This window comes from Acipenser ruthenus, chromosome 17, assembly GCF_902713425.1.
Source record: "Acipenser ruthenus chromosome 17, fAciRut3.2 maternal haplotype, whole genome shotgun sequence".
In the NCBI taxonomy this organism is placed as follows: domain Eukaryota; kingdom Metazoa; phylum Chordata; class Actinopteri; order Acipenseriformes; family Acipenseridae; genus Acipenser; species Acipenser ruthenus.
Genome location: NC_081205.1, coordinates 7,776,349 through 7,800,384, shown reverse-complemented (window position 1 = coordinate 7,800,384; position 24,036 = coordinate 7,776,349). Strand labels below are relative to the sequence as shown.

General features: G+C 36.7%; 1 protein-coding gene and 1 long non-coding RNA gene across 4 annotated transcripts in view; one reads left to right on the top strand and one right to left on the bottom strand.

Moving 5' to 3' along the window:
- The window catches only part of LOC117422994 (putative uncharacterized protein MYH16), a 79,428-nt gene that overhangs the window by 47,863 nt on the left and 7,529 nt on the right, over positions 1 to 24,036 (top strand). For all 3 annotated transcript variants that reach the window (XM_034038289.3, XM_034038292.3, XM_034038290.3), the window contains 11 exons: positions 4,476 to 4,532; positions 11,064 to 11,150; positions 12,475 to 12,720; positions 13,289 to 13,406; positions 13,571 to 13,698; positions 14,382 to 14,578; positions 15,058 to 15,190; positions 16,953 to 17,169; positions 17,948 to 18,084; positions 21,622 to 21,725; positions 23,844 to 24,036. In XM_034038289.3, the coding sequence (XP_033894180.3) occupies positions 4,476 to 4,532; positions 11,064 to 11,150; positions 12,475 to 12,720; positions 13,289 to 13,406; positions 13,571 to 13,698; positions 14,382 to 14,578; positions 15,058 to 15,190; positions 16,953 to 17,169; positions 17,948 to 18,084; positions 21,622 to 21,725; positions 23,844 to 24,036 (1,617 nt within the window). The remainder of the gene's footprint in view (positions 1 to 4,475; positions 4,533 to 11,063; positions 11,151 to 12,474; positions 12,721 to 13,288; positions 13,407 to 13,570; positions 13,699 to 14,381; positions 14,579 to 15,057; positions 15,191 to 16,952; positions 17,170 to 17,947; positions 18,085 to 21,621; positions 21,726 to 23,843) is intronic.
- On the bottom strand, positions 8,010 to 18,096 carry LOC131697928 (uncharacterized). The gene is made up of 4 exons (XR_009307559.1): positions 17,962 to 18,096; positions 16,928 to 17,139; positions 15,043 to 15,181; positions 8,010 to 8,280 (listed from the first exon to the last, which is right to left on the bottom strand). It is a non-coding gene; the product is annotated as an uncharacterized LOC131697928 (long non-coding RNA).

Sequence of the window (24,036 nt, the reverse complement as noted above, 5' to 3'; positions counted from 1 at the left end):
GGAAGTCTGTGATCATGTAAGGAAAACAAACGTGAACCGCAGGTAAATCGGCAGTAACCTCCATTCATTCATGCGACTTGATTAGAGAGCAAGCCTTACCAGCATAACAGTAAAATGTGCAGGTATGATTACCTGATATAAAAGGAAGAATAGTGGTACACAAAGATTGAATTCCTGCTATTATCTTGTATACTGTTACTGTATCATGTCTGACTGGGGAGTTCAGTAGCATCTATTTATATAATTCTGGCTCTAATGTCTACATATTCTGTGACCCTCTTGTGTTACTTGTGAAGTATTAATTAAACCAATGAGGAAATTCCCCAACTGCTTTAACAACATGACATTTTTAGTTTTTATATAATTGTGCTTTTGTTCACTCTTTCCATAAGGGAGGCTCTGAAACACAGATGTGTAGTGGTCTGATTGTTATCAAAAGTTAAGTAACGTTGATGGATTTAACCTTAGGCCTTTGGTTAATCCATTGTTTTTTCCTGTAATAACTATGGATACTTAGCAACCCATACTATACTTCTGACATCATAGGCAAGTTATACAACTGTGGATAGTAATGTTTACCATACGCACAGTATTTTGAGACTAATTATCAGTAACCTGTAGTGTTTGACAACTGTCTGTTTACAATGTTAATGGCTTGCCGTATTTATAGATGCAAGACAACAGTCCCACATCTTCCACCATTGATTTACCTCAATAATTTAAAAACTGACTTTCCTCTTTCATTCTGTCATCAAGTGTCTTTCCTCCACCTCCCCTTCGTCTCCCTTTTGGGGGTCGATGGGTTCCATCACCTGGCTTTGGTTGACCTCTGACAGCTGTCAAAGGCAACGCCTATCCTACCATTCCCTTTAGCAAATATTCTAACCTAATCATGCTGCCACCTTGCTTATTGATGTTGGGTCACCACCTCCCCCCTTGAAACATGCTTGCCACACTGTCGCTCCGTGATGAAAATAGACATGCTTCCTCTATAGAAGTACAGTAGGTGGTTTGATAAATACATGCATCTTCAAAGTGTATAACTCAGGAGACAAAACAAGAATTTAAAAAGGAGATTTCTGGATAACAATAATGTTGAAAAAAAAAGCTGTTGTTTCTATCTTTTGTCCATACTTGCAAACAGAGCTGGATTGCAACCCACAGGGGAAGGGTGGTAGTGGGGGGGAGGGGGGCGGGGGTGATTTGCAAACCCCTTGAATGGTGTCATCTTGGCCTATCTGTAATGCTGGTAGATCCAGTTTCATTGAGCCTGCGTTTACTTAGTGCTTCTGTCAGATCCACATCAGCACTGAGGAGATGGCTGTGCTTTCTGAGGAAGTTCTGCAGTGGCATGTAAGTCATTTTTATAAATGCATGTTTACTATCTGCCTTCAGATAGTGGTTAAGTTGCTTTATTGAGATGTAGTTAAGATAATAGTTTGTTTTTGATGTAACATTTATTAAAACAGTTTTTTTTTCCTAATGAAAATGCACCGCTTGTGTAGTTTACATCTGTAGAAAGTATACATACATATATATATATATATATATATATATATATGTGTTCTAGTGCAACATTTTAATGTTTCATTGTAGTTAATGTATAAATATTTTAAAGACAGAAAGTAGCCTTACATTGATACAAGCTATAGTGGGGCTGTTCTCAGCATTCAAGTAGCTTGAGGCTACCTAAACACTGTTATCTTGGGCTGTAAATACTATATATCTTCACACTTGTTTCCTGTGTACGCAAAGAGACTTTGAATGATCCATCACATTTAAAGCAAAAAAGAGCATAAACCAAATACTGATTCTTTAAGAGTTTAGTCTGGGGAAAAAAAAATACATAAAATAAAATGTGTTTTTGTATTTCTTTATAGATTCTGGCATAGCAGATATCTTGTCAGACTGCTCAACTAGCTGCCAGACAGTTCAAAGATAATCAATGCAAGCCTTTCTAACCCTGGCTACCACCTTGGTTGTATATTTTAAAGAAGGAATGTTTAGTCCTAAGTTCTGTATTATGGTGTGTCCTTTTGCGTGTTGATGTTGAATCCTTCTAAAGTTCTGTAGAACGTGTGTGTGTGTGGGGGGGGGGGGGGGATCCTTATAAAAGTTTACCACAGTTGATTTGTACAGCATTTTTGCATTTTTGACATGCTTTCCCCATGGTTATACTATGTATTTACCATGCTTTATCGTACCTTCCTGGGCTTTACATTGCTTACCTGTGCTTTGACATGCTTTTACTATGCTTTATTCCATTTTGCAATACTTTTAGTATGGGAAAGACTCTACATTGTGTGGATACCTTTAGAAAACATCTTACCAATCTGGTTTCTACAGTAACCTCCCTTATAAAAGTTTCCCATAGTAAAAGCATAGCAAAGCATAATAAAGCATTGTGAAAGCATGGTAAAGCACAGGAAAGCAATGTAAAGAAGTAAAGAAAAGTGAGGTATGGTAAAGCATATCAATAAACATGGTAAACCAGGGTAAATTATGGTTAATGCATGGTATTACCATGGCAAAAGGATGGTAAAAGCACAACAATACAGTGCAAAAATACCATGGTAAACATGCATAAGGGGTGTCTCATCCATTTTTAGTCTAAATGTGGTTAGAAGGTAAATCTGCAGTTACCACCATTCATTTCTTTATACAGTATGAGCTTGACCATGTTTAGTTTAATTTAAAGGACACGTTATAGTGTTATAAAGCACAGTGAAAGCATAGGTAAGCATTGTAAAGCCCAGAGAACTATGGGGAAACTAAATAAATGCAAATCCACTGTGGGAAACTTTTACAGGAAGAAAGCTGCATTTCTGTTATTGTTAATCTCTTTTTAAAACGTACAATTTGCCACTCAGAGATTGTTCTGCCACTGTGTTTCTTTCACTATTTTCTCCACTGTCTGAGTTTAACATTGTTAGTCTTGCCTTCAGAATGTCTGGCATTTCCATTGCCTTGCTGTTTACCTAAGCTGGCTATTGAAAATATTTGACTTCTTGGACTGCCAGTCATCTGCATAAGCAAAGCTTGTAAAAACCTATTTAAACGAATGTGTACCGTAACCTCGAGAAGTAAATCCACTTTTAACTATTGTCAAACTGTTGAGTTAACTGCCAAGAGTTTCGCTCATGCAGTATGTACACATCCATTGTTTGAAAAGGAATGTAAAGGGCATTTTATATTATTTAAAGAACAGTGTGTGTCCCACAGTCATGTTTAGGTTTATACTAAAATATAATCCCTTGGTGTCTGTTTATTACATTATTCTTTGGTTTACCTTTCAATTCGCTGTCCTTCAGGCCTTGCTGACTTTACAGTTTGTAAAACATTTCCCGAAGCAATCTTAGCTTTGGGGACACAAATTTCCTTGACTTTGAAACTTGCTTTCCATGATCTCACTCTGTGCTGTTGCTACTAGTTGCAAAAGTGCAATGTTATGAAAAGTAACTTCAACTCAGGAAGCAGAACAGAAAAAGAGTATCTCCTTTTTTTTATCATATACTGTTTTGTTACAAGGATAACATTTTAGTAGAACCACCTAGAAATATAGAAACACTATTTTAATGTAACTTAATGGACACAGCATCTTTGAACTAAATTGTTAGTTAAGTGATTATTTAAAAGTATCATTATTTATTTGTGTATGTATGTACTGTATGTATGTGTGTGTGTATTGATTTATTTATTTATGCATATGTAGCAGGGAGTGTTGTGTGATGCACAACCATTACGGATTCTGACTCCTGTAAATAAAAATACATATTAGTGTATTATATGCGTTTATTGGTCTGTTGTTTTGAGTTGGGTTACCTTTACAATACCACTAGAGCTGTCTAAAGTGTTGTAATGATTAAAAAAGCGTATTATTTTTAAATAAAATGCAACTACAATTTTATGAATAGGGCCGTCAAACTTGTATGACAGGAAGAAGAAAAATAGCTGTGTGATTAAGGTGATGGGAGCTAACAAATTCACTTCATAAATCTTACCTGTTGTGCACTTGCATTCACTTTATAGGTCTCAGATGTAGGGCATGTAGCCCTAATATAGAACAAATGATCATATTTTAAATAAAAAATAAATCATGTTTGCTGTATAAAACTGCACATTTTAGATCTATGTAGCTAATGGTAGTGCTAAACTGATAGGTTTAATGGCATTATTTTGCTAGCTACAATCACTTTTATACAGTTAAAAAAAAAAAAAAAGTTTGCCTATTAAATTCCTTTGAAACTCAGCTCTGCTAACTTTCCATTGCAGGCCTGCAGATGTTTGTGAAATGGGCTGTGAAATTGTTTTCATATAAACCTAAAGAGACATGAAATGGGGCCTGTAAAAATTGAACACGTACTGTAAATAGGCTGGCCGCTAGTACCTGGAAAGCCCCTACCTGTACAAAGCATTTCTGACACCTAAAGCCTTGAGGCTGAACTCTCCTTTTGTTTCCATTCCTGCATTCATAGGTGCGTATTGAGGAGTTAGAAGAGGAGCTGGATGCAGAACGGGTCATAAGAGCGAAGGTATGTGACTTAAATGACAGGACAAGCACGCCAGCCCAAGGGGGGGCTGGAATTCTTGTGTTTATCTTAGTCCCATTTAGCCCTAAGGTAAGAAAAAAAAGAAAAGCCAAAAGAATGCTTTCAACATAGTTGCCTTCCTGTAGCTTGGAATTTATGCAGTTTGTCTAGTAACTGTAGCTGTTATTATGATTTATTATAAGTCATGTCCCCATTATAATCTTTTCTGTTGTAGCTGTGTAAAAGTGTTGTCTTGTAAGTGCATTTAAGCAGCTGTAAACTTTTGAGTTATAAAATAAGTTAATGTAGAGTTTTTGGGGGACCTTGAAATAGATGGAAAAGAGCAATACTAAAAAAGACTCAATCTAATTTCTTCCAGTTTCATTGTCTTAATGTTTTCTATGCATACAACATGGCTCGTGGGGCTTGTTTGTATTCACAGTTGCACAATTGTATTTCAATTTTAAAATCGATAGGAATACATTGGTCTCGAAATCAAATATCTAAGGTTTTGTTTATTGGGTGTATTTTATTATCTAAAAGAAATATACTAATAATAATTGGAATAATGAGCTTTGAGAACACATCTGTAATATCTTCTCGCATAGTGGACCTTGCATACAAAAGCAACATACTATATAAAATTTAACATATTGCTATCATGTACAAAAGTAATGTCTTAAAACATTTTTCACATTATAATGCAAGATGTGTAAGGGAAGATGCTGGTCTCCTGTTGAATTTATTATAAAGCTTGCTTAGCCTCCATCACTGCCCCCAAAGGTACAACAGGATGTGTAAGTATGGGGTGTGGGGAGCATTGAAAGAGAGGCTTAAATCACATGTTAAGGATTTAGGTACAAAAACTTTGTCATCTGAAAACTGGTGAATAGTGGACAGCTGAACCTTTCCACAGATTAGCCTCTATGTTTTGTATTCTAGACTGTTTATTCTTAAAAAGAACCTGCCCATTTTACAGTACAGTACCAGGAGAAACGCAAGAAAATGTAGTGTTTCTCCTAGCTGGTACTGTACTATACAATGGACTAGTTTTTAAGAATAGCCAGTCTAGATAAAAAAAAAAGTCTTGCAAACTTACAATATGCAAAGAGAAGGATAAGGGTGCCAGTATATAATATATTGTAATATCAACTAAAAATCAGTTCTGTGTGTCTTCCTTGCTTCAGTAGCACATACTAAAACCCAATTTCACAGATTGCTTCCACTTTTTCTAAAGCATGTCCGAAAGCAGCTTTAGTTCCAGCAGCACATGGGCTTAGGGTTTTTTTTTTATTATCCCAGAAGGAAGGCCTGGAAGCCTGCAACACCTTCTATGAAAACAGGGGATTCCAACCAATCAGAGCACAGCTATGACAGTATGTGCTACATTCTTTCAACTGCCCAATTACCAAAAACATGTGCACCTGTGATAACAAATGAAAAAAAAAAACATTAAAAAAAGCGTTTTCAATGAATTACTTCAAGCTTCTTGGACAGCTGCCCAATCCTGCTGATTCGAATAATTAAGTAAAAGCACCTATACTCCAGTGCCATGTAACACAAAAAAGGGAAAACTGAAAGGGTATAGAACTGCTGTAAATGGTGATGACCAAATGAATTCCGAAAAACTTCCCAAGTGATTCCAATCTATTTCTACCACACTGTTTCTGTATTACTATGTATTGTTATTTATAAAGGACTGCGGTTTATTCCTCTGCTGCATTTCTCAATGTCTGATTGTGCACGGGTTGGTTCAGATAACAAGCACAACAAGTCCTATATCTGGCTAGTTGGCTTGATTGAGACCACAGCATACAAATTAAACTGTAGTGTAAAATAAATGACATTATCTAACATATGTGATATATTGCTTGCTTTTTGTACAGAACTGCTTTCCACATAAACCAGTAAGATCGTATTGTCCTTAAGTGGCAGTGTTAGAAGCCTATATTAATACTGGAGTACAATTTAACACAGACAAGCTAAGGGTGCCTACTTGTGGCAAAAGATAAAATTCCATTTACAGGACAGGTCTGTATTTTTGTGTTTTATGACAGCCAGATGATGTGTGGCGAATGCTAATTTAACTAGCTTATTGAAAAGATGTTTTGTATTTTCTGGTATGTTAGTTTAATTTCTTGACATCCTGAGAGAACAGAAACCTTTGGATTTTCCATTGAATAACACTATGTAACACACTTTTTGTTCCTGGGTAGTAAGTGTTATTTCCTAATTGCTTATGCCTCAAAAGTATAGAAAATGGCTATTATTCCCCACAAACTTTGCTTTTGTGACCAGGACAGTGATATTTTGAAATTTACCTATTTCCAATGAGAAAACGGGCGAATTTGTGTCTTTTCGTTCACATAAAGTCAGAAAAAAACAACATATGAATCCAAATTAACATGTATTTATACTAAAGTAATACAAAAATGACTACAAAAGATTTAGAAGTGAGTAGTTTTTCGAGATTTACGATTATACTGTAAATCACTTTCACAAATCAGCCCCCAAATGTAGTCTCCCATCATGTTCTCGTTATACTGTCCTTGGTAGCGGCGTTCAAAGTCCAGTATATCCCGGTGGAAGCGCTCGCCTTGCTCCTCCAAGTACGCTCCCATGTTCTCCTTGAATTTATCAAGATGAGCATCAAGGATATGGACTTTGAGGGACATCCTACAGCCCATTGTGCCGTAGTTCTTCACCAGAGTCTCAACCAGCTCCACATAGTTTTCGGCCTTGTGATTGCCCAGGAAGCCCCGAACCACTACGACAAAGCTGTTCCAAGCCGCTTTCTCCTTACTAGTGAGCTTCTTGGGGAATTCATTGCACTCCAGGATCTTCTTTATCTGTGGTCCGACGAAGACACCGGCTTTGACCTTTGCCTCAGACAGCTTAGGGAAGAAGTCTTGAAGGTACTTGAAGGCTGCCGACTCCTTATCTAGAGCTCTGACAAATTGTTTCATAAGGCCCAATTTGATGTGCAGTGGTGGCATCAGCACCTTCCGGGGGTACACCAGTGGCTCCCACTTGATGTTGTTCCTCACCACAGAGAACTCGGTCCGCTGTGGCCAGTCCCGCCTGTGGTAGTGCGCCTTGGTGTCCCTGCTGTCCCAAAGGCAAAGATAGCAGGGAAACTTGGTAAAACCGCCTTGGAGACCCATCAGGAATGCCACCATTTTGAAGTCTCCTATGACCTTGATGCCATCTCAGAAAAATGCAGATATGTATCCACTTAGGCAGCTGGAACTAAACTGAACTGGTGGGCTTAAGGCCCCTGTATTTATACTACTATTTATATTACTGGAAAGTTCTAGAAAGTTCTAGAAGTTACTCCAAGTTTACTCAGCACTGAATCTATCTGGAATGTTCTGGAAAATAGGTAAATTTCAAAATATCACTGTCCTGGTCACAAAAGCAAAGTTTGTGGGGAATAATAGCCATTTTCTATACTTTTGAGGCATAAGCAATTAGGAAATAACACTTACTACCCAGGAACCAAAAAAAAAAAAAATTTGTTACACGGTGTAATTCACCAGGAAGGAAGTTTACACTTTTTAGTGTCAATTGACTCCCCTGAATTAGAATGAATCCTATCCTGGAGGCAAGGTATGTAGATGTATAGCAGTTGTCCGTGTTCTGTTGAAATTACAGGGAAAGCTTGTCAGGGTCGAGCAGAGACATGTAGATTTTTATCTTTTAATGTATGTGCCTCTCCAACAAGATGTCTTTGATTCATCCTCACCTGGAGCTGTAAAACAAAGAAAGTCCTTTATGTTATGGGGGAAAGAATTCTCATAGAAGTACAGAGTAGAGCCAGTAGCTTTGTGCCTTGAATAGTCTGCAAAGACAAATAAGATATCATCTGAAAAGAAAAGGAGACTACCTCATTGACAGGCTCCAAAATATTTAGAAATGTGCAGAAAGACGTATTGATCTCTTAAGTGGCTCTAAAAAAATAACCTGTTTAATTTATTTACTTTCATTTGGTCAACACTCCTTTCAGGGTGTCTTCTTGCTTTGACTTGAGCTTGCTGAACTGTTTTTGCAGCACCAAATAATACCGAGTATACTTTGAGCCCTTCATATAGCTAATGATATAGACTTTCTACCATTTGTGTCACACTGACTGAATTTAAACAATTACTGTACCTGATGTGAACCCATTTAGAAATAAGGCTATTGGTTTGTAAAACAAATTGTCAAGGTTTTATGATCCCTTGCAGGAAGGGCATTTCTCAGGCAACGGGGACATAGTGGATGTATATACAGGTACATACACGCACATGTTTTACATATATCTATGGACTATCTTAAATAAGAACATTCTTTAGTACAAGTTATACTGATAATCAGATGCTGGTGGATATATATAAGAGTCTGCCTGTCTCTATGTCTTGCTAATTATTTTTACATATAATCTAAGAAAACCATGTATCCATTGAAAAAGACTTCCAGTCAAAATGTTTGTCATTAAATTTGTTTTATAGTATTTCTAAACCTGGTAAGGACATTCCTTATCACATGTTATAGAAACTGTCAGAATCTGGGGATATCCCCATCTGCCAGTCAGAATGTCTGTATGCCACACTTATATTTTTATATATACACACTGTTGATATTGGTCAGATCGCTGACACACATACTGTAATTAACTACCACCTGTTTCTAATAGCTGGTTACCAAATGCTCTTCAATAGCAACATTTGCAGGGATGAGATGAGGGCAACTGCGTTGGAGCCATTGGTGAAATGGTACCACAGTGGTAATTGAAAGCTACATATTACTGGGGATAGCCTGAAAGCAATACACTGAGAACAGCTGATAGTGCCCAGACAGTGAAGCTGATGAATTCCCATGGGTCAGCACTAGAGTTTGCTTTTCAGCTAGAAGCAGCACAGAGCACTTTCAGCTGTCAACACCTATTTGTTTATTGTACCAGTTTCTTCTATCTCCTTTAGACTTACTGTTTCAAAGGTCATTTACTTTGGATTCACATTCCTCAGATAATTTTTTTTTTCTTTATCTTAGTTGGTACCTAAAATGTTTATTTGAGTTACTATATGCCAGCAGTGGTATAAACTAATACGCGGAATTGATTGTATATACAGAATAGGATCATGTACACCTGTATGTGTCTAAATGGATGGTGTATCCCGTCATATTAATTATCATCCTTTATTTAAAACAGCTTTAAGAATTTAAAAAAGTGCTTACGAAATATAAAATTCTGCTGCATTACAACTAATATAAAAGTCGACTTGTGTTTGTTAGGAAATCTTTAAAAAATTGATAAAATATACACAGAGCTATAACCCAATTAGGGTTTTAATTATGAAAATTGCTGATAGGAACACATTATAAACATATCTGTTTAGCTAGGAGGCTAATCCAGTGTCACCAGCTGGGTTATGTATTTAACATCCAATTTAAAGTGGTTGTAGCAAACAAAATAATTCCATCACTCGTTCTCAAATGTGCAATTTTGAAAGAAACAAATGTAGTATTTTCATTTACAACCATGATATCTAGTACTGAACTACACCAGGATAAAGAAAGTTCTCAGTTTGCATACCTTACTCTGAGAACTCTGTTACTGCTTCACTTCCTAGGTTCACCTTCACAGTATCTGAAGGATGCAAACAGAGGTTTCTCTACCTTGCACCAGATATCATGTTTTAGATGAAAATACACACATTTCTTTCAAAACTGCACATTTCAGACCAATAATGCGAATGGAAGTGAATGACTATTTATATTTATGAAATTATTTTGTTAGAAACAAACACTTTATAAGCAATTCAAGATGCTGAATCTTGATTTGATAGTTTGTATCTACAAACAAAGACGCAAGTATACTGGTAAAGTGTGCAAATGTAGAAATTCACCTGCTATGACCCCAGACCCACGCTGTCTTTATCTGGTTGAGAGTGGTGTTGACTTGTTAAACCCTAGAATTGATGGAAGCTTTCTTATAAGTGCTGACAGACCAATTTCTCCTGTAAATGGTACGGCGACATTTTGTCTGATAAGTTGTTGTGCCATTTGAAATACAATTTTAAAAAATGACATTCTCTTGTTTATATTCTTTTAGGTAATTAATTTTGTTACATTTAAAATGAATTTTAGAAAATAAACTATGCTGTTGGACATAATCCATCACTGTTTTACCTCCAGTGAAAGGCAGGGTTCTTAGCTCAGTGTGAAGCTTGTTTTGTTTCAGCTTTAACAGGGTGATTCAAATAAAGCAGTTTTGTCCGTTTTCAACCATTCATCGTTTGATTACTTGAATGCATACATTCAAGTAATCAAGCGAAAAGCCATTCAAGATACGTTTTCAGCCAATTTCAGAACAGATCATGAAAAAAAGTTTGAAGGGAAAGTATAACTTAGCTCTGCAGTTTATTTATGTTTTTTTTTAAAAATACAGTAGTTTAGTTACTCGTAAGCATAAAGACTAGTTGAGTTATATGATGAGAGAGACTGTTCATATCATAATCTTGTGGTAAATGCTGTATTGTTTGTCACTAACAGGTAGAGAAGCAGCGCTCTGACCTGACAAGAGAGCTGGATGACCTCACTGACAGGCTGGAAGAGGCCGGCGGAGCCACAGCTTCCCAGGTATGAACTCTTTTATCTGTCATTTAACACTGCTGTATTTAATAGCTAGAATAAGATCTCAACACCCTTTTCTCAACACCCTTGATATAGAAAGATCCTTGGGAACATTGCATGGCGTGTCATTCAGTCACACACGTTTCCATACTCATTTTGCCACAGAAAATAAGAACATTGTTTTGAGAAAGAAACGATTAAATTGTCTGTTTCACTGCAATGGGGAAACTATTAGAGACAAAATGACACAAAGGGCATTTTTTTTACTCCAGTGTGTAAATTACACACACAAGTACCTGTAGGCACGTTCCTGGTTTCACTTTAGAAACACTACCTTAAACCACCCTGTGACAGGGTGGCTGAGTGGTGACGTCACGGCAGAAGTAGGCACGAAAACAAAGTGACACCAATACTGCAGTTCAAAAGAAAGAATCAGCTGTGCCGTTTTTATTCAGCAAAAATAAATAAAATATTTAAACAAAAACACTGGCGCTCACAGAGCAAAATAAAAGAGTAAACAAAAACAACTCTCGAACACAAAATCAACAATAAATAATAAATAAACCATACAGGTCAGGCTGGGCAGTCGCTGTCACTGTATGTTATAATTTAATTTAGTTTTGTTTTCACACGATCGCTCTCGCTCTCTCCGCTCCTACAACACCCACCTTGAACTGAGAGTGCTGCAGGCTTTTTATATTCAGGTGACCATCTCCCGATTAGCAACAAAATTAATCACTTAACTAATTCGGGAGCTGGCCACCTTCTGCACGAGTTTATCAATTACCAAACAAAACAAACAAATCGGCCACGCCGTCAAAATACAAAACATTAACAAAACATACGGCGCTCGCCGTCATATAAATAAATCATAACGATAATAATAAAATACAAAATAACACGGGGCCGGAGGGGGAAATCCTGTTCTAAAATAAAATAAACAAATCAACACTGTACAGGGCTCCTCGCCCTGTTACAAACCCATTAATATTTTCTTTCAATATGTAAATGGTAAGAAGTGTTTGATTCTAAATGTAACAGGCAGTGTTGTGTGATGCATTCCGTTACAGATTCTGACCCCTGTTGATGAAATGAGGTAAAAGCTCTATACCCACAGATGCAGATGAGACTGGCTTTTTTGCACAGTGGTTAAGACGCTTGCTTGTGGTGTGCGGGATCGCTGGTTTGTGCCCAGACCTGTCTGTCTCCATTGAATCAAGAATTATTTCTTATAAAATTGTGAAAGTATCCAGCACAAAATATAGAGATGCTCGAAATAAATCTGTTGGTCAAATCAGGAAACGTAAGTGTTTCTGTTGTGTGGCTCCAGATTGAGATGAATAAGAAGCGTGAATCGGAGCTGCTGAGACTTCGCCGTGAGCTGGAGGAAGCTGCCCTGCAGTCGGAGACCATGGCGTCAGCTCTGCGCAAGAAGCACACCGAGGTGGTGGTGGATATGACTGAGCAGTACGAGAGCCTGCAGAGAGTGCGCATTAAACTGGAGAAGGACAAGCAGAACATGAAACTGGAAATAGATGATCTGTCAGCCACCGTAGACAACATGCAGAAAGCCAAGGTATTCTTTTAAAAGGGCTAGTGTTTTTAGGGTAAGAAAAGGAAGGGTGTGCTTTGACATATTTCAGTGCTTCCAGTGTAATTGGTAAGGAAAGAAAGAGATTATTCTCTTTTTTTTAATTACTGTTTTGTTTCCAGTGATATAATGTATATTTACTTCTGAGAGTAGCAGTAGGAGCCTGCATTATTTGGTTCACAGTGATGCAGTGGCAAGTACTGTACATTTAAAAGAGGAGGACACTGTTTATACACTATTTCAGTGTATAAATGTAACATGAATGTGGGACCGTGCCTTTTAATAAATTGTCATTGGTGATCTTAGATCATTTTCTTTATTAAATTGATTAAATGGTAAAAAAAACAAAACAAAAAACCCCCAAAACATGTATTATCAATGAAAGTATTTACCTAGTAACAGTCCATTTATTCATGGTTGATTTAGTATCTAAAACCACATGGTGTTTTACATAGGGGTGCCTTTGCACATAGGCCTAATAATGATTGTGTTCAGTTCCCCTGTATAGTTTCTTGTCTTTGTAGATTGTTAAATATATACTTTTTTTTAACAGGTCTCTGGTGATATCCAAATGCGGAAACTGGAAGATTTACTTGCAGAATCAAATTCTAGGAATGAAGAACTGCAAAAGGGGCTCAATGAACTGAACCTCGCCAAAACAAGGCTCACAGGTATTAATTAGAAAAGAAATGTCTGACATGTATAGCTTGTATATGCAGTATGCATGTGGCTAGTTTCACAGATCTCAGTAAATAGAGCAGCCCTGTTGTTAGCCCACAGTTATGTTCTAATGGGTATTAAGCAGATGTTAAATAAAATACCTTCTTCCTTTAAGCTGAAAATAATGAACTTGGCAGTCAACTGGAGAAAGTGGAAAATAGAGCCAGTCATACCAATAGGACAAAGGCCCTGCTGATAGCACAGAGCGAAGACCTGAAGAAGCAACTGGAAGAAGAGAATAAGGTACAAAAATAGCCCTACTGCTCATAAACTGTACTGGATGTCTGTCCTGTAGCATTTTACAAATTGGAACAGTCGATTATTGACCATATCTTCTTGTTCAATTAATGTGGCCATTTCTGATGATGTCATCAGCAGTGGAGACACAGGTGAGTTATGGTGTCCACAGACAGCAGCACCATACAGCAAATGTAGAAAGGACAGTTTTCATGCAAGCTTCTTGAATACTTCTTTGAGGTAACTGGGCCGAATCCAGTGTCTTCTTTTTTTTTTTAATGTCTTAGTATCTTGTTAAAAGTAGATCCTGTCCAGCCCTCTTGCTTTTAATAAAATAAAAAAAAAACATGGGCTAAGGAATATTAATAGAAAATGGACTTAAGGTCATATTTTGGTTACCCTGGTCTTTAATGAACTCCATGTTAATGTTACAAAAAAGAAAAACATACAACTTGAGAGTGCTTAAGAGGCCTTGAATTATATTAATTACTAACTGTAAGCGTTTGGCTCTAGTTTTGTAATAGGTATTTTTCTTCTTTCAAAAAACAGGAGTCAATTCAGGACTGGATTAAACAAATTGAAAAGATGACCCTATTTTTCAAGTGTTTAAAGTTATAGAAGAAAATGGAACATGTTTTTTTTGTGTATGTGAATAACATGAAACTTAAACAGTGATGCTGTTGTTTTAGTCAAAGAGTACACTGGGAAACAGCCTTTCCAGTCTTAACCACGAATGTGAACAGTTGAGGGAGCAGCTAGAGGAAGAGCAGGAGAGCAAACTGGAGCTCCAGAGACTGGTCTCCAAACTCAACAGCGAGGTGACCCACTGGAGGAACCGTTACGAGGCTGACGCCATTCAGCGCACCGATGAGCTTGAGGAGGCCAAGTAAGTCACAACAGGGCTGGAGTTTCCACTTCACCTTATTATATTGTGTTAAAAAATGCCCAATAATTTAAGTCAAATATCCCAGTTTTAAGCACATCCCATATGAAAATGTATGTAATTTATGAGCAAAATGAAAATTTGAAGCAGGAGCAATTACAGAAAATATTATATTCATACAAAAACTGTGGAAAATAGGGTCCAGTGTATTTAAAACTATAACAACCCAGGCAATAGCCCACTTTACTCCAGTCCTATGACCAGGTGTCTTCAAGGCTTTATTACGTTTTCTGTCAGAATGTATTTTGTGGACCTTTTTTTCATCGCCCCTTAACACAACTAAACATTGGCATAGGAGAAACCACCACAAGCCAATAGCCAAGCAGCTATCATCAATTCCAAGTTGATTTTATCTAGTAATTAGTTTGTATTTCAGATTTGAAGTCATGGAAGTAGAAATACTGAACTTGTGTCTTTTCCAGGAAAAAGCTCTCATCACGTCTGCAGGTGGCAGAGGAAGCTGTGGAGGCCTCCCAGTCAAAGTGCTCTAGCCTGGAGAAAACCAAGCAGCGACTGCAGGGAGAAGTTGAGGATCTCTGCATTGATCTGGAAAAGGTTAGGATGAAAGTCAAAACACATACAGCATCATCTCTAAACTATGGTTCCTGGCTCCCCTGTTACAATTCAACACTTCACAATGATTTACAGCAAGACTAGGGGTGGGAATTCAGTTGCCCATTTTTTCTCACTCAGACCCTTACTTAGCAAATACCCTGGTATCCCTGAATAGATAATCATCTCCTCTTTAAAAATATGCAAAAAATTTTAATGATTTGAATATGTCCGTGCCACAAGTGCTGTGGTATTGTAAATCTGATCTATACCAATGCAGAATAACTGGGTATGACATTTTCTCTTAATTTACCATGGCTAAGGACTGTCGCGGACAACACTACATTAAATACTGTACCAGTCTTTCCAGTCACCACTCAGGAAAATTGTCTTTTGGATAAAATAGCGAACAAATGCTCCACCCAGTCATTCAGCATTGCTAGTAAATGAATCATATTTGGGGTACCACTGAACTTAAAATCCTCAGCATATTTTTAAATATGAGACCATTATATATTCAAGGATACAAAGATATTTTTATGAAGTGAGGTTATCTGGCAACAAACTCCCCATCCTCAGTTGTACTGCTTTCCAAGAAAATGGAGAACATTTTGGGACACCATTCTACTTGTGAGATGTCTTGGATATTTCTGAAGAGAAGATTATCTATTCCGGGATAGCAAGATATTTTGTAAGTAAAGGGTCTGAGTGAGGAAAAATGGGCAGTACAATAACCACCCCCAGTCATTCTGTAAATAATGTATTTTTTCCATAATTGTTGTTGGATGATAAATAGCATTTGATGGTAATCTATTCCCAGAGGAATATCCCAATGTTTGAATTTGGGCAATGGGTTTATGAATTTACAAGACATCTCAGTGGTTAATTAAAGTTTAACAAACTGGAGCAGATAAGAAAGGGAAAAATAGATTTAAAACATTTGCATGCAGATTATATGTTCAGATTTGCATTGTGACTAGGAGGCTTGATAAATAAAATACTTGAGTATCTCTGGGGATCTGACATTAATAGCATTCACTGTGCAATAGTGTATTATCTGATTAAATCTCTCATATAAATTATTGTTAAAGAAGGTAATTTGTTTGGAGCACAGATGTTGCATATGCCACAGACTTTTGAGGAGCCCTTCATATTGATTGGTATTCAACAATTTTTAATATGAAGTTTGATTAAAAATTATAGTACCTTAAGGGTGTAATATACAAATTGTAATCGTTTATTGGAAAGGTACTGTTGTGTATCATATAAAATGCCTAACGAACTTGTAGAAGCTGCTGTTTAATTAATTTGGAACAGAAAATGGATTTAAGTTTAGGTCTGTAGACCTTTTTTGTAACTAGTTCACATACTTAAACCTGTATTCACTTTTTCGGTTTTGTACATGACCGTGAATATATCTTAACAGAGTTTATTTTAGTCTTGGATCATACACTGATTACAAATGAATCAAATTAATAGTTGTATAATGGATTGCTTCACTAAGAATACTAAAAAATACTAATTATACAGTAAAGCACATGTGAAATCATGTCGGTGATTAGGATCCGCCACTGTTTAAGTCATTAAAATAGACTTTCTTTGACAGAAATTAGCATGAGATGGACATAATTTTGATGCAAGATTAAAAAAATGTATTGAAAAACAATAACATATCATTTTCACAAGTGCCCACTAAAACCCAAGGGCCTAACCTAGAGGTGCATTCTCTTTAATACTGACTTGCCTTGCTGTTCTTCCTCTTCAGGCCAATGCTACGGCAGGAGCTCTGGACAAGAAGCAGCATGTGATGGAGAAACAGCTGTCAGACTGGCGTCAGAAATGCGAGGAGATCATGGCTGAGATGGAAGGGTGCCAGAAGGAGAGCCACCAACATGCCACCGACCTCTTCAAACTGAAAACTGCGTACGAAGAAGCCATTGAGCAAATGGAGACTTTAAAGAGGGAAAACAAAGCACAGCAAGGTGAGCAGTGGAGTCAGTCCGGTGGGCTTTGATAAGGACAGGGGGCTGGTTCAACATCTCAGGTCTAAAGCCTTTATTTCAAAGGTCTTAACACATCATTATCCCAGTGTGTTTGTGAGAACCATGGTTAAATAATCTTTAAAAACATCATTATTAGTAGTATTTTAATTTAACAATTCTGTCTTATATAATCTTATATTAACTCATTTGTAGCTCTTTATGACATCATTATGTGCATTATAAAGCATGATTTTAATATGAGGGTTGTATATACGTACAGTACATACATATACACTGTTCATGCAACTGCAGCCTATCATGGTGTTTGATGTATGTTTCTGATATGTGTGCTACTGTACATATGGCAGACAATGCGCTGTTCACTTAAGTGAAGTTGATATGGACAGATAAAATTAAGGGTAGATGTTTAGAGAACTAACTAAAAAAATCTGTATCCAGTGAAAACATGTCAAATACTACAACAGGAAAAAATGCAACCTGTACCTGAAAGGAAATAAATACTGTTAATGTTATAAAACCAAATTACTAGTAGAGACCAAAATTCAATGACAAACATTTCAATGTCTTTTTTTTATTGGAGTTTCTAGTATTTTTAAATTCAGCTATATTTAGTGTATAGTAGTTATGAATGTTATACAACTAGGAAAAAGCAACACCATTCATGTTTTAATTTGATGTATTTTTATGGTGCATACTTAAACTGGAGCAAAAAATTATAATAAATAATAAAAAACAATTGTCATTTTTATAATTTCAGAGGAAATCGCTGACCTTACAGATCAGCTGGGAGAAGGTGGCAGAAGTGTCCATGAGCTTCAAAAGTCCAAGAAAAGAATGGAGATGGAGAAGGATGAGCTCCAAGCAGCTTTAGAGGAGTCTGAGGCAGCCTTAGAGGTACTGTACAGCATGCACGGTATTAAATAGCTATTTTTGAAATTGCTCCAAGTGGTTTCATTGACGATGCTAGGACACTGCTGACCCCTGCTGCTGTGATGAGGTATTATGATATTTCTAAGTCCAATACTGTCGTCCACATCCTTTCATTAGCTCAATACCGCCATCCACCGAGAGGAAATCAAAACATGTCAGTCAGTGTTTTCAAGCAGTAATCTTTGTACCCTCGCTAGTAAATTGAAATTGACATTTCCTGTCAGAGCTTTTCTGTTCCTTCACGTTGATAATCTTTGCATGTATCACTCATGCTAACAGCTACCAGATGGCCCTACTTAAGGAAATAACCCTCTGTATTGTAAGTCTTACAATCTCCTCTCCTCCTTCAAGCAGTCAGCTTAAAATTATTTCAAAGAGCATTATTAGGAATAACTTTCAAGTAACACATGATCATTCCAGCAATACAGTCCAAAATGTATGAACATTTTTTTATATAAAGCATTAATAAAGAATATATACACACAGTAATCAAGGCAAGGGCAAAATTTTCATTCATTATTAGTGAGACTTTTACTTGGTTGTGTGAAGTGTAACAAACTGTACATCGGAGAAACAAAACGACGTTTAGCTGATCGCTTCGTGGTTCATCTAAAAAGTATAAGAATTAACACCTCTGTATTTCCTGTTGCCAGACATTTTAACACAAATGGCCACACTGTATAAGACATCACAATTTCTGATATAAATCACTGCTGTGGGTCAAATACAGCCAGGAAACAAAAAGAACGCAAATTCATTTTCAAATTAGAACCTCTTGGAATGAACGTTCCTCTTGAACTTTTCTTTTGAAAGACAACTTGTTTTAACAACAGCTTGTTTACGCACTGCTTTTCTCATTCAGCTGAAGAAGGACCTATAGTCCGAAACATCCTGATATAATAGATTTCTTTTATCAATTATTCACACTTTTGTGGACCTACATTACCTTTTTCTTTTTGATTTTGCACCTTTTGGTACACAGCAGTTTAAAATTATACAAAAAATAAATAAACAATATAATATATAAAAAATATATTATAAAGCTGGCTCTTTGAACTACTATATATATATATATATATATATATATATATATATATATATATATATATATATATAATATTATTTATTTCTTAGCAGACACCCTTATCCACACACACACACACACACACACACACACTGTATTATTAGGTACTTAAAAATACAAACAAAATCATATTTCTACACCTCCTTAAAATGTATTATAACTGAAATAAAACAGGAGACATACAGTGTTCTACGCTTAGGGGATCTGCTGATTAGATTTGAATTCTGTCTGTCATCAGTAACTACCAGCTGTTTCTATTGAGCTGAATGGCTGTTTACTACATTTTCGGTATGGGTAATCTTCCCATTATAATAGATTTAAGCATTAAAGCCCAGCACAGCGAGTCTTGTCTGAACGGACTATCGAAATTGAACATGCTGAGTATGACTGGAGGTTATTTTGGCTGGCCATTTACAGCACTTGCTTTGTAGTTCAATCATAACTACAGTATGAAACACTCAATGGTAAAATATGAAGCATTCACACTAAAAGAAATCAAGCAAAATTATTTAACAAACTTTGAAACTTTTGCCAAATAATTTTAACTATTGCTTCCCACTTGTAGAGTTGCCTGGAGTCAGAGCTGTCAAGTTGTTTTTCCAGGGAATAACTTAAGTAACTTAACTTTTTTTGTGTAAGGATAATATTGCGAACTGGTTGTAACACTTGTGGCATCGACATGTGGTCAGTATTTAGGCTTGTTAGTTTTGAAAGTAAGCTTACGACATAAGCAAACTACATTTACAGCTGACCTGCCAGTTATATCCTTGTAATCTCAGCTGATCCAGGTCAGGTAAGCTCCTTGCTTTGCTGGTTTATGAGTGGTGTGCTTTTGTCACAGACACATATGAATTCCCCTTTGGAATAGTTTAGCTGCATGTGTTAAAAATGTTATCTTTTATGAGCTCACATTGACTTAAATAATACAGAAAAACATGTCTCAGTGTTGCTGCACATGAATAAGTCAGGTCATAACTAAACTATTTGGAAACACAACCAATTCACAGACAGGGATTTTACAACAAAAAACATTCTGCAATCAGTACACAGATGTGTTACCAATGCAGTGGCCCCCAATGGAGTCACATGTAATGTGTAGTACTGGAAACATGTATTTTTAAAAGTGAGTTTCTACAAAGTATTTATTTGTACCATAGAGCAATTATATGTTAAGGCAGGATACATGAAAGATGACAGAAAAAAAATTCTAACAGAAAAATGTAGGAAGAGGGATTTGTAGTGAAAAGGGTCTTAAACCAGAGAACAAGGACAGTACAAGGATTAGATCAGATGTCATGCAAAATCCTACCCAGGTACAGTGTTTTAATGTTCCAGTTGGTGCCAACATTTGGGCTCTGCCAAGTGCATATGAAGGTTTGGATTCTGCTTGGCATGTAAAATAATATTTGTGCTCCACACAAAATATTGAGCTCCTAGGTAAACTGTTAACTCAGTTTAATCTGTAATTTTCCAGTCTGCGTCTTTAGAAAATAATCCTCTGTGAGAGTATTTGCGATGAACTATGTGTTTTTGAAAGGCAGAGAATAGGCAGCCCTTGCTACTGGAGATTTCTGCTCAAGCTCACACCTCTTGGGGCCAGCCTGCACACGTTTCAGTGTTCATTCACTTAAAGGGTCCCCGGGAGCTTTTCCAAATATTGATACTAGAGATGACCTAAACTACCGGTATTAAATCTGGGTGGTGCTGACAGATTGTGGGAGGTGAAACCTGAAGCTAGTAATTACTTTTAAGATTCAGAGTGGACCATTGGCTTGGCAGGAAAATAGTTTTATCTTTAAACTGTAATAAAATACCTTTGAGCATATTCCAAATCCTGCCAAGTACTTAATTCTTCCTAATCTATTACTCTAACTACCTCGCCAAATTAAAGCACAGTGGGTTAAGTCAGAAGAGAGGGTAACATAATACGTATATACTCTAACGCCACCTTCTGGACAATAAATACATAACGGGCTATCAATGAAAACGTTGCAGTGCATTTTGGTGTTAGATAATCATTTACAATAAAGTGGCAGTTGTAAGTCAATGGTTTTGATCTAAGGGGCAGAGGTAACATTAAGTTGTGTGTGCTTTCATTAGTGTAATGATAGCTCAATGACCGCTTTAATAGAATGAGACATAAGTAAAGGAGAATGGGTACCTCAGTGATTAGCATTTACAGGTTTTGACATACCAGTGTTGTCACATTAGTATCAAACCAAACTGGACTTGTAAAACATTGCAGTATCATGGTGCTGTATCATTACCCATGTGCTACATACTAAGACCATTTCATATTCCAATTATATTTTCCAAATTGTTGTATGTAATTAGTGTCTGTAAGACTAGAAACATGGTACCAAGTGTTGTTCTTAACCTAATTAACTTGTTCATGTATTTTGTTTTCTTTTTCACAGGCTGAAGAAACCAAAGTAGTGCGACTGCAGGTAGAATTAACGCAGATGAAGTCTGATATAGATCATAGGATACAAGAGAAGGAGGAGGAGTTTGAAGCTTCGAGGTATATTCAGACTGGTTCAGTATTCACTCGTATTTTCAGGGTTGTGTTTTAATAACATATTAACTGAGTTCCTGTCTAGATTGGATATTGAACTTCACATGGCAGTTTTTCAAATAAAAGCACAGGTCACCTGTTAAGTTCCAATACTAACCAAAAAGACAGAGGTAGAATATTTGAATATACCCTTTGACATGTGTTCATTTAAATATCATTTACTGTTCTATGTATTGCCTCACCATAGCAACACATACTACTCATCTAACATGAAGAAAATAAATATTATAGTGATTTAATGGAATGGATATGAAGCGATATTTTGAAAATTGAGTTTTTTTGATGTCATCATATTTGTTATAATGAATGCATTTTATTTTGAATCATTTAACACTTGATTTTGATGTTCATGTAATTAACTGCAATCTGCTTTTTTCTGCTTCACACTGTCTCCTTCTCTTTTTCTGTTGTCTTGCTACCTCTAATAGAGAACTGCTTTCTTCCATGGTAAGTTCATTCCTTTTAACTGAGCTGAAAGGCATTCAGTTTTACATTAACAAATCTCTTTTTCCTGTGTTCTACTTTTCTCATATTTTACTCTGTACTACATCATCTAAAACTGTAAAAACAAAACATTTAGCAGCTAAAGCAGCAATCCCAGGGTTAAAGGCCAGCTGGTAAAGACAGATGCACAAGAATCTCCCTGTATATTCAGATGCGATCAATAATTTATTTACCAAGTTTCTTCACAACATAAGATATGAGAGCGGGCCATTTATGCTTTTCCGGTTCCTAGTAGCTGGTTAATCTCAAAACTTGTCAAGTCAGGTCTTAAAGGACCGCGGGTGATTCAGCATCAACACCATGGCTTGGTAACCCATTCCATACCCTCACCAATCTCTGTGTACAGAATAACCTTAACCTCTGTCCTAAATCTGTCTCTACTTAATTTCAAACGGTGTCCTCTGGTCCTGATGCTGATCTTAATGTATTGGCTACTATAGGTTTGTTTTGTCAACTCCTTTTCATATTTTAAAGACTTCAATTCTCATTGTTCATCTTGTTTTAAGAGATGTGGTTCCCTCAATCTGTATTCATAGCGCAATCCTTTAGCCCTGGGATTATTCTGGTTGTTCTTCACTGGACGTTCTCCGAGGCCGCAATGTCGGTTTTGTATTTTGGTCTCACTAGGGCATTGTACCTATAACCTCCTTTAAACAGTTGTCTACACTTTGGACTATATACCAAGCATTCTGTTGGCCTTTTGGTCGCTTCCCTACACCGTCTGGTTGTCTATTACAACACCAAGGTCTTTCTTGTGGTGGGTCTGTTCAAGTGCTTGTCTAGATACAATTCTAAAGTACGTACAGGCAGAACTTCACTATAATACGTGAACTGCGCACGCTACTGTATAGCAAAGTCAAATTAAAACAATGCTAAATCAGTTTTATACCTCTGTGGTAACTGCGTACAAATGGAAATGATCTGAATAGAAACGTGTTAATTGGTGCCCCTTATTTTCAGATCCCCCAGGGAAAGGAAGATTTTAGTATCTTTGAATCATCTTGAACTGCTTTCTGGAAGGAGTATGTTTACTTTGCCCTCCCTAGAAGGTCAGCTAGCCTTCAAGCTGCAGACAGCCCATTTACCCTCAGAACACAGGGAGGTTAGAAAGCTGTTGGGTGGCACAGAGATGGATGATATCTTTATAGCACTTACTGAGACAGTCTGTTACACTTTCCCGCTGAGTTGCACACAATAACCTCAATCAATCTTGTGAGGCCTAACAAAGTATAGATTAGATCTACAGGAGTCTCAGATGATTTGTTTAACAGCAGTAATGGAGAGCTAAAGCGAAGGGAAGCTTCAGAGGTTTGGGTGCCTCTGCTGCTGTAAAATTTAAAATGTGGTAAAACAAAATGAGTTTACCGTACAAAGAGCTTCAACGGCTGTTTAAAAAGCTATATTATCCAGCTGCCCTATATATATATATATATATATATATATATATATATATATATATATATATATATATATGTGTGTGTGTGTAGATAGATAGATAGATAGATTGATAGATTGATTGATTTAAAACCTTAAAGCTGAAACTATGTTTTTGATCAACAGGAAAAGTCACCTCCGAGCACTAGACTCACTACAAGCCAGTCTTGATGCTGAAATAAAGGGCCGAACGGAGGCCATGCGAATGAAGAAAAAGCTGGAAGGAGAAGTCAACGAGCTGGAGGTCCAGCTGGACCTTGTTAATAAGAATAATGGAGACCTGCTGAAAACCATCAAGAAAATGCAGCAGCAGATAAAG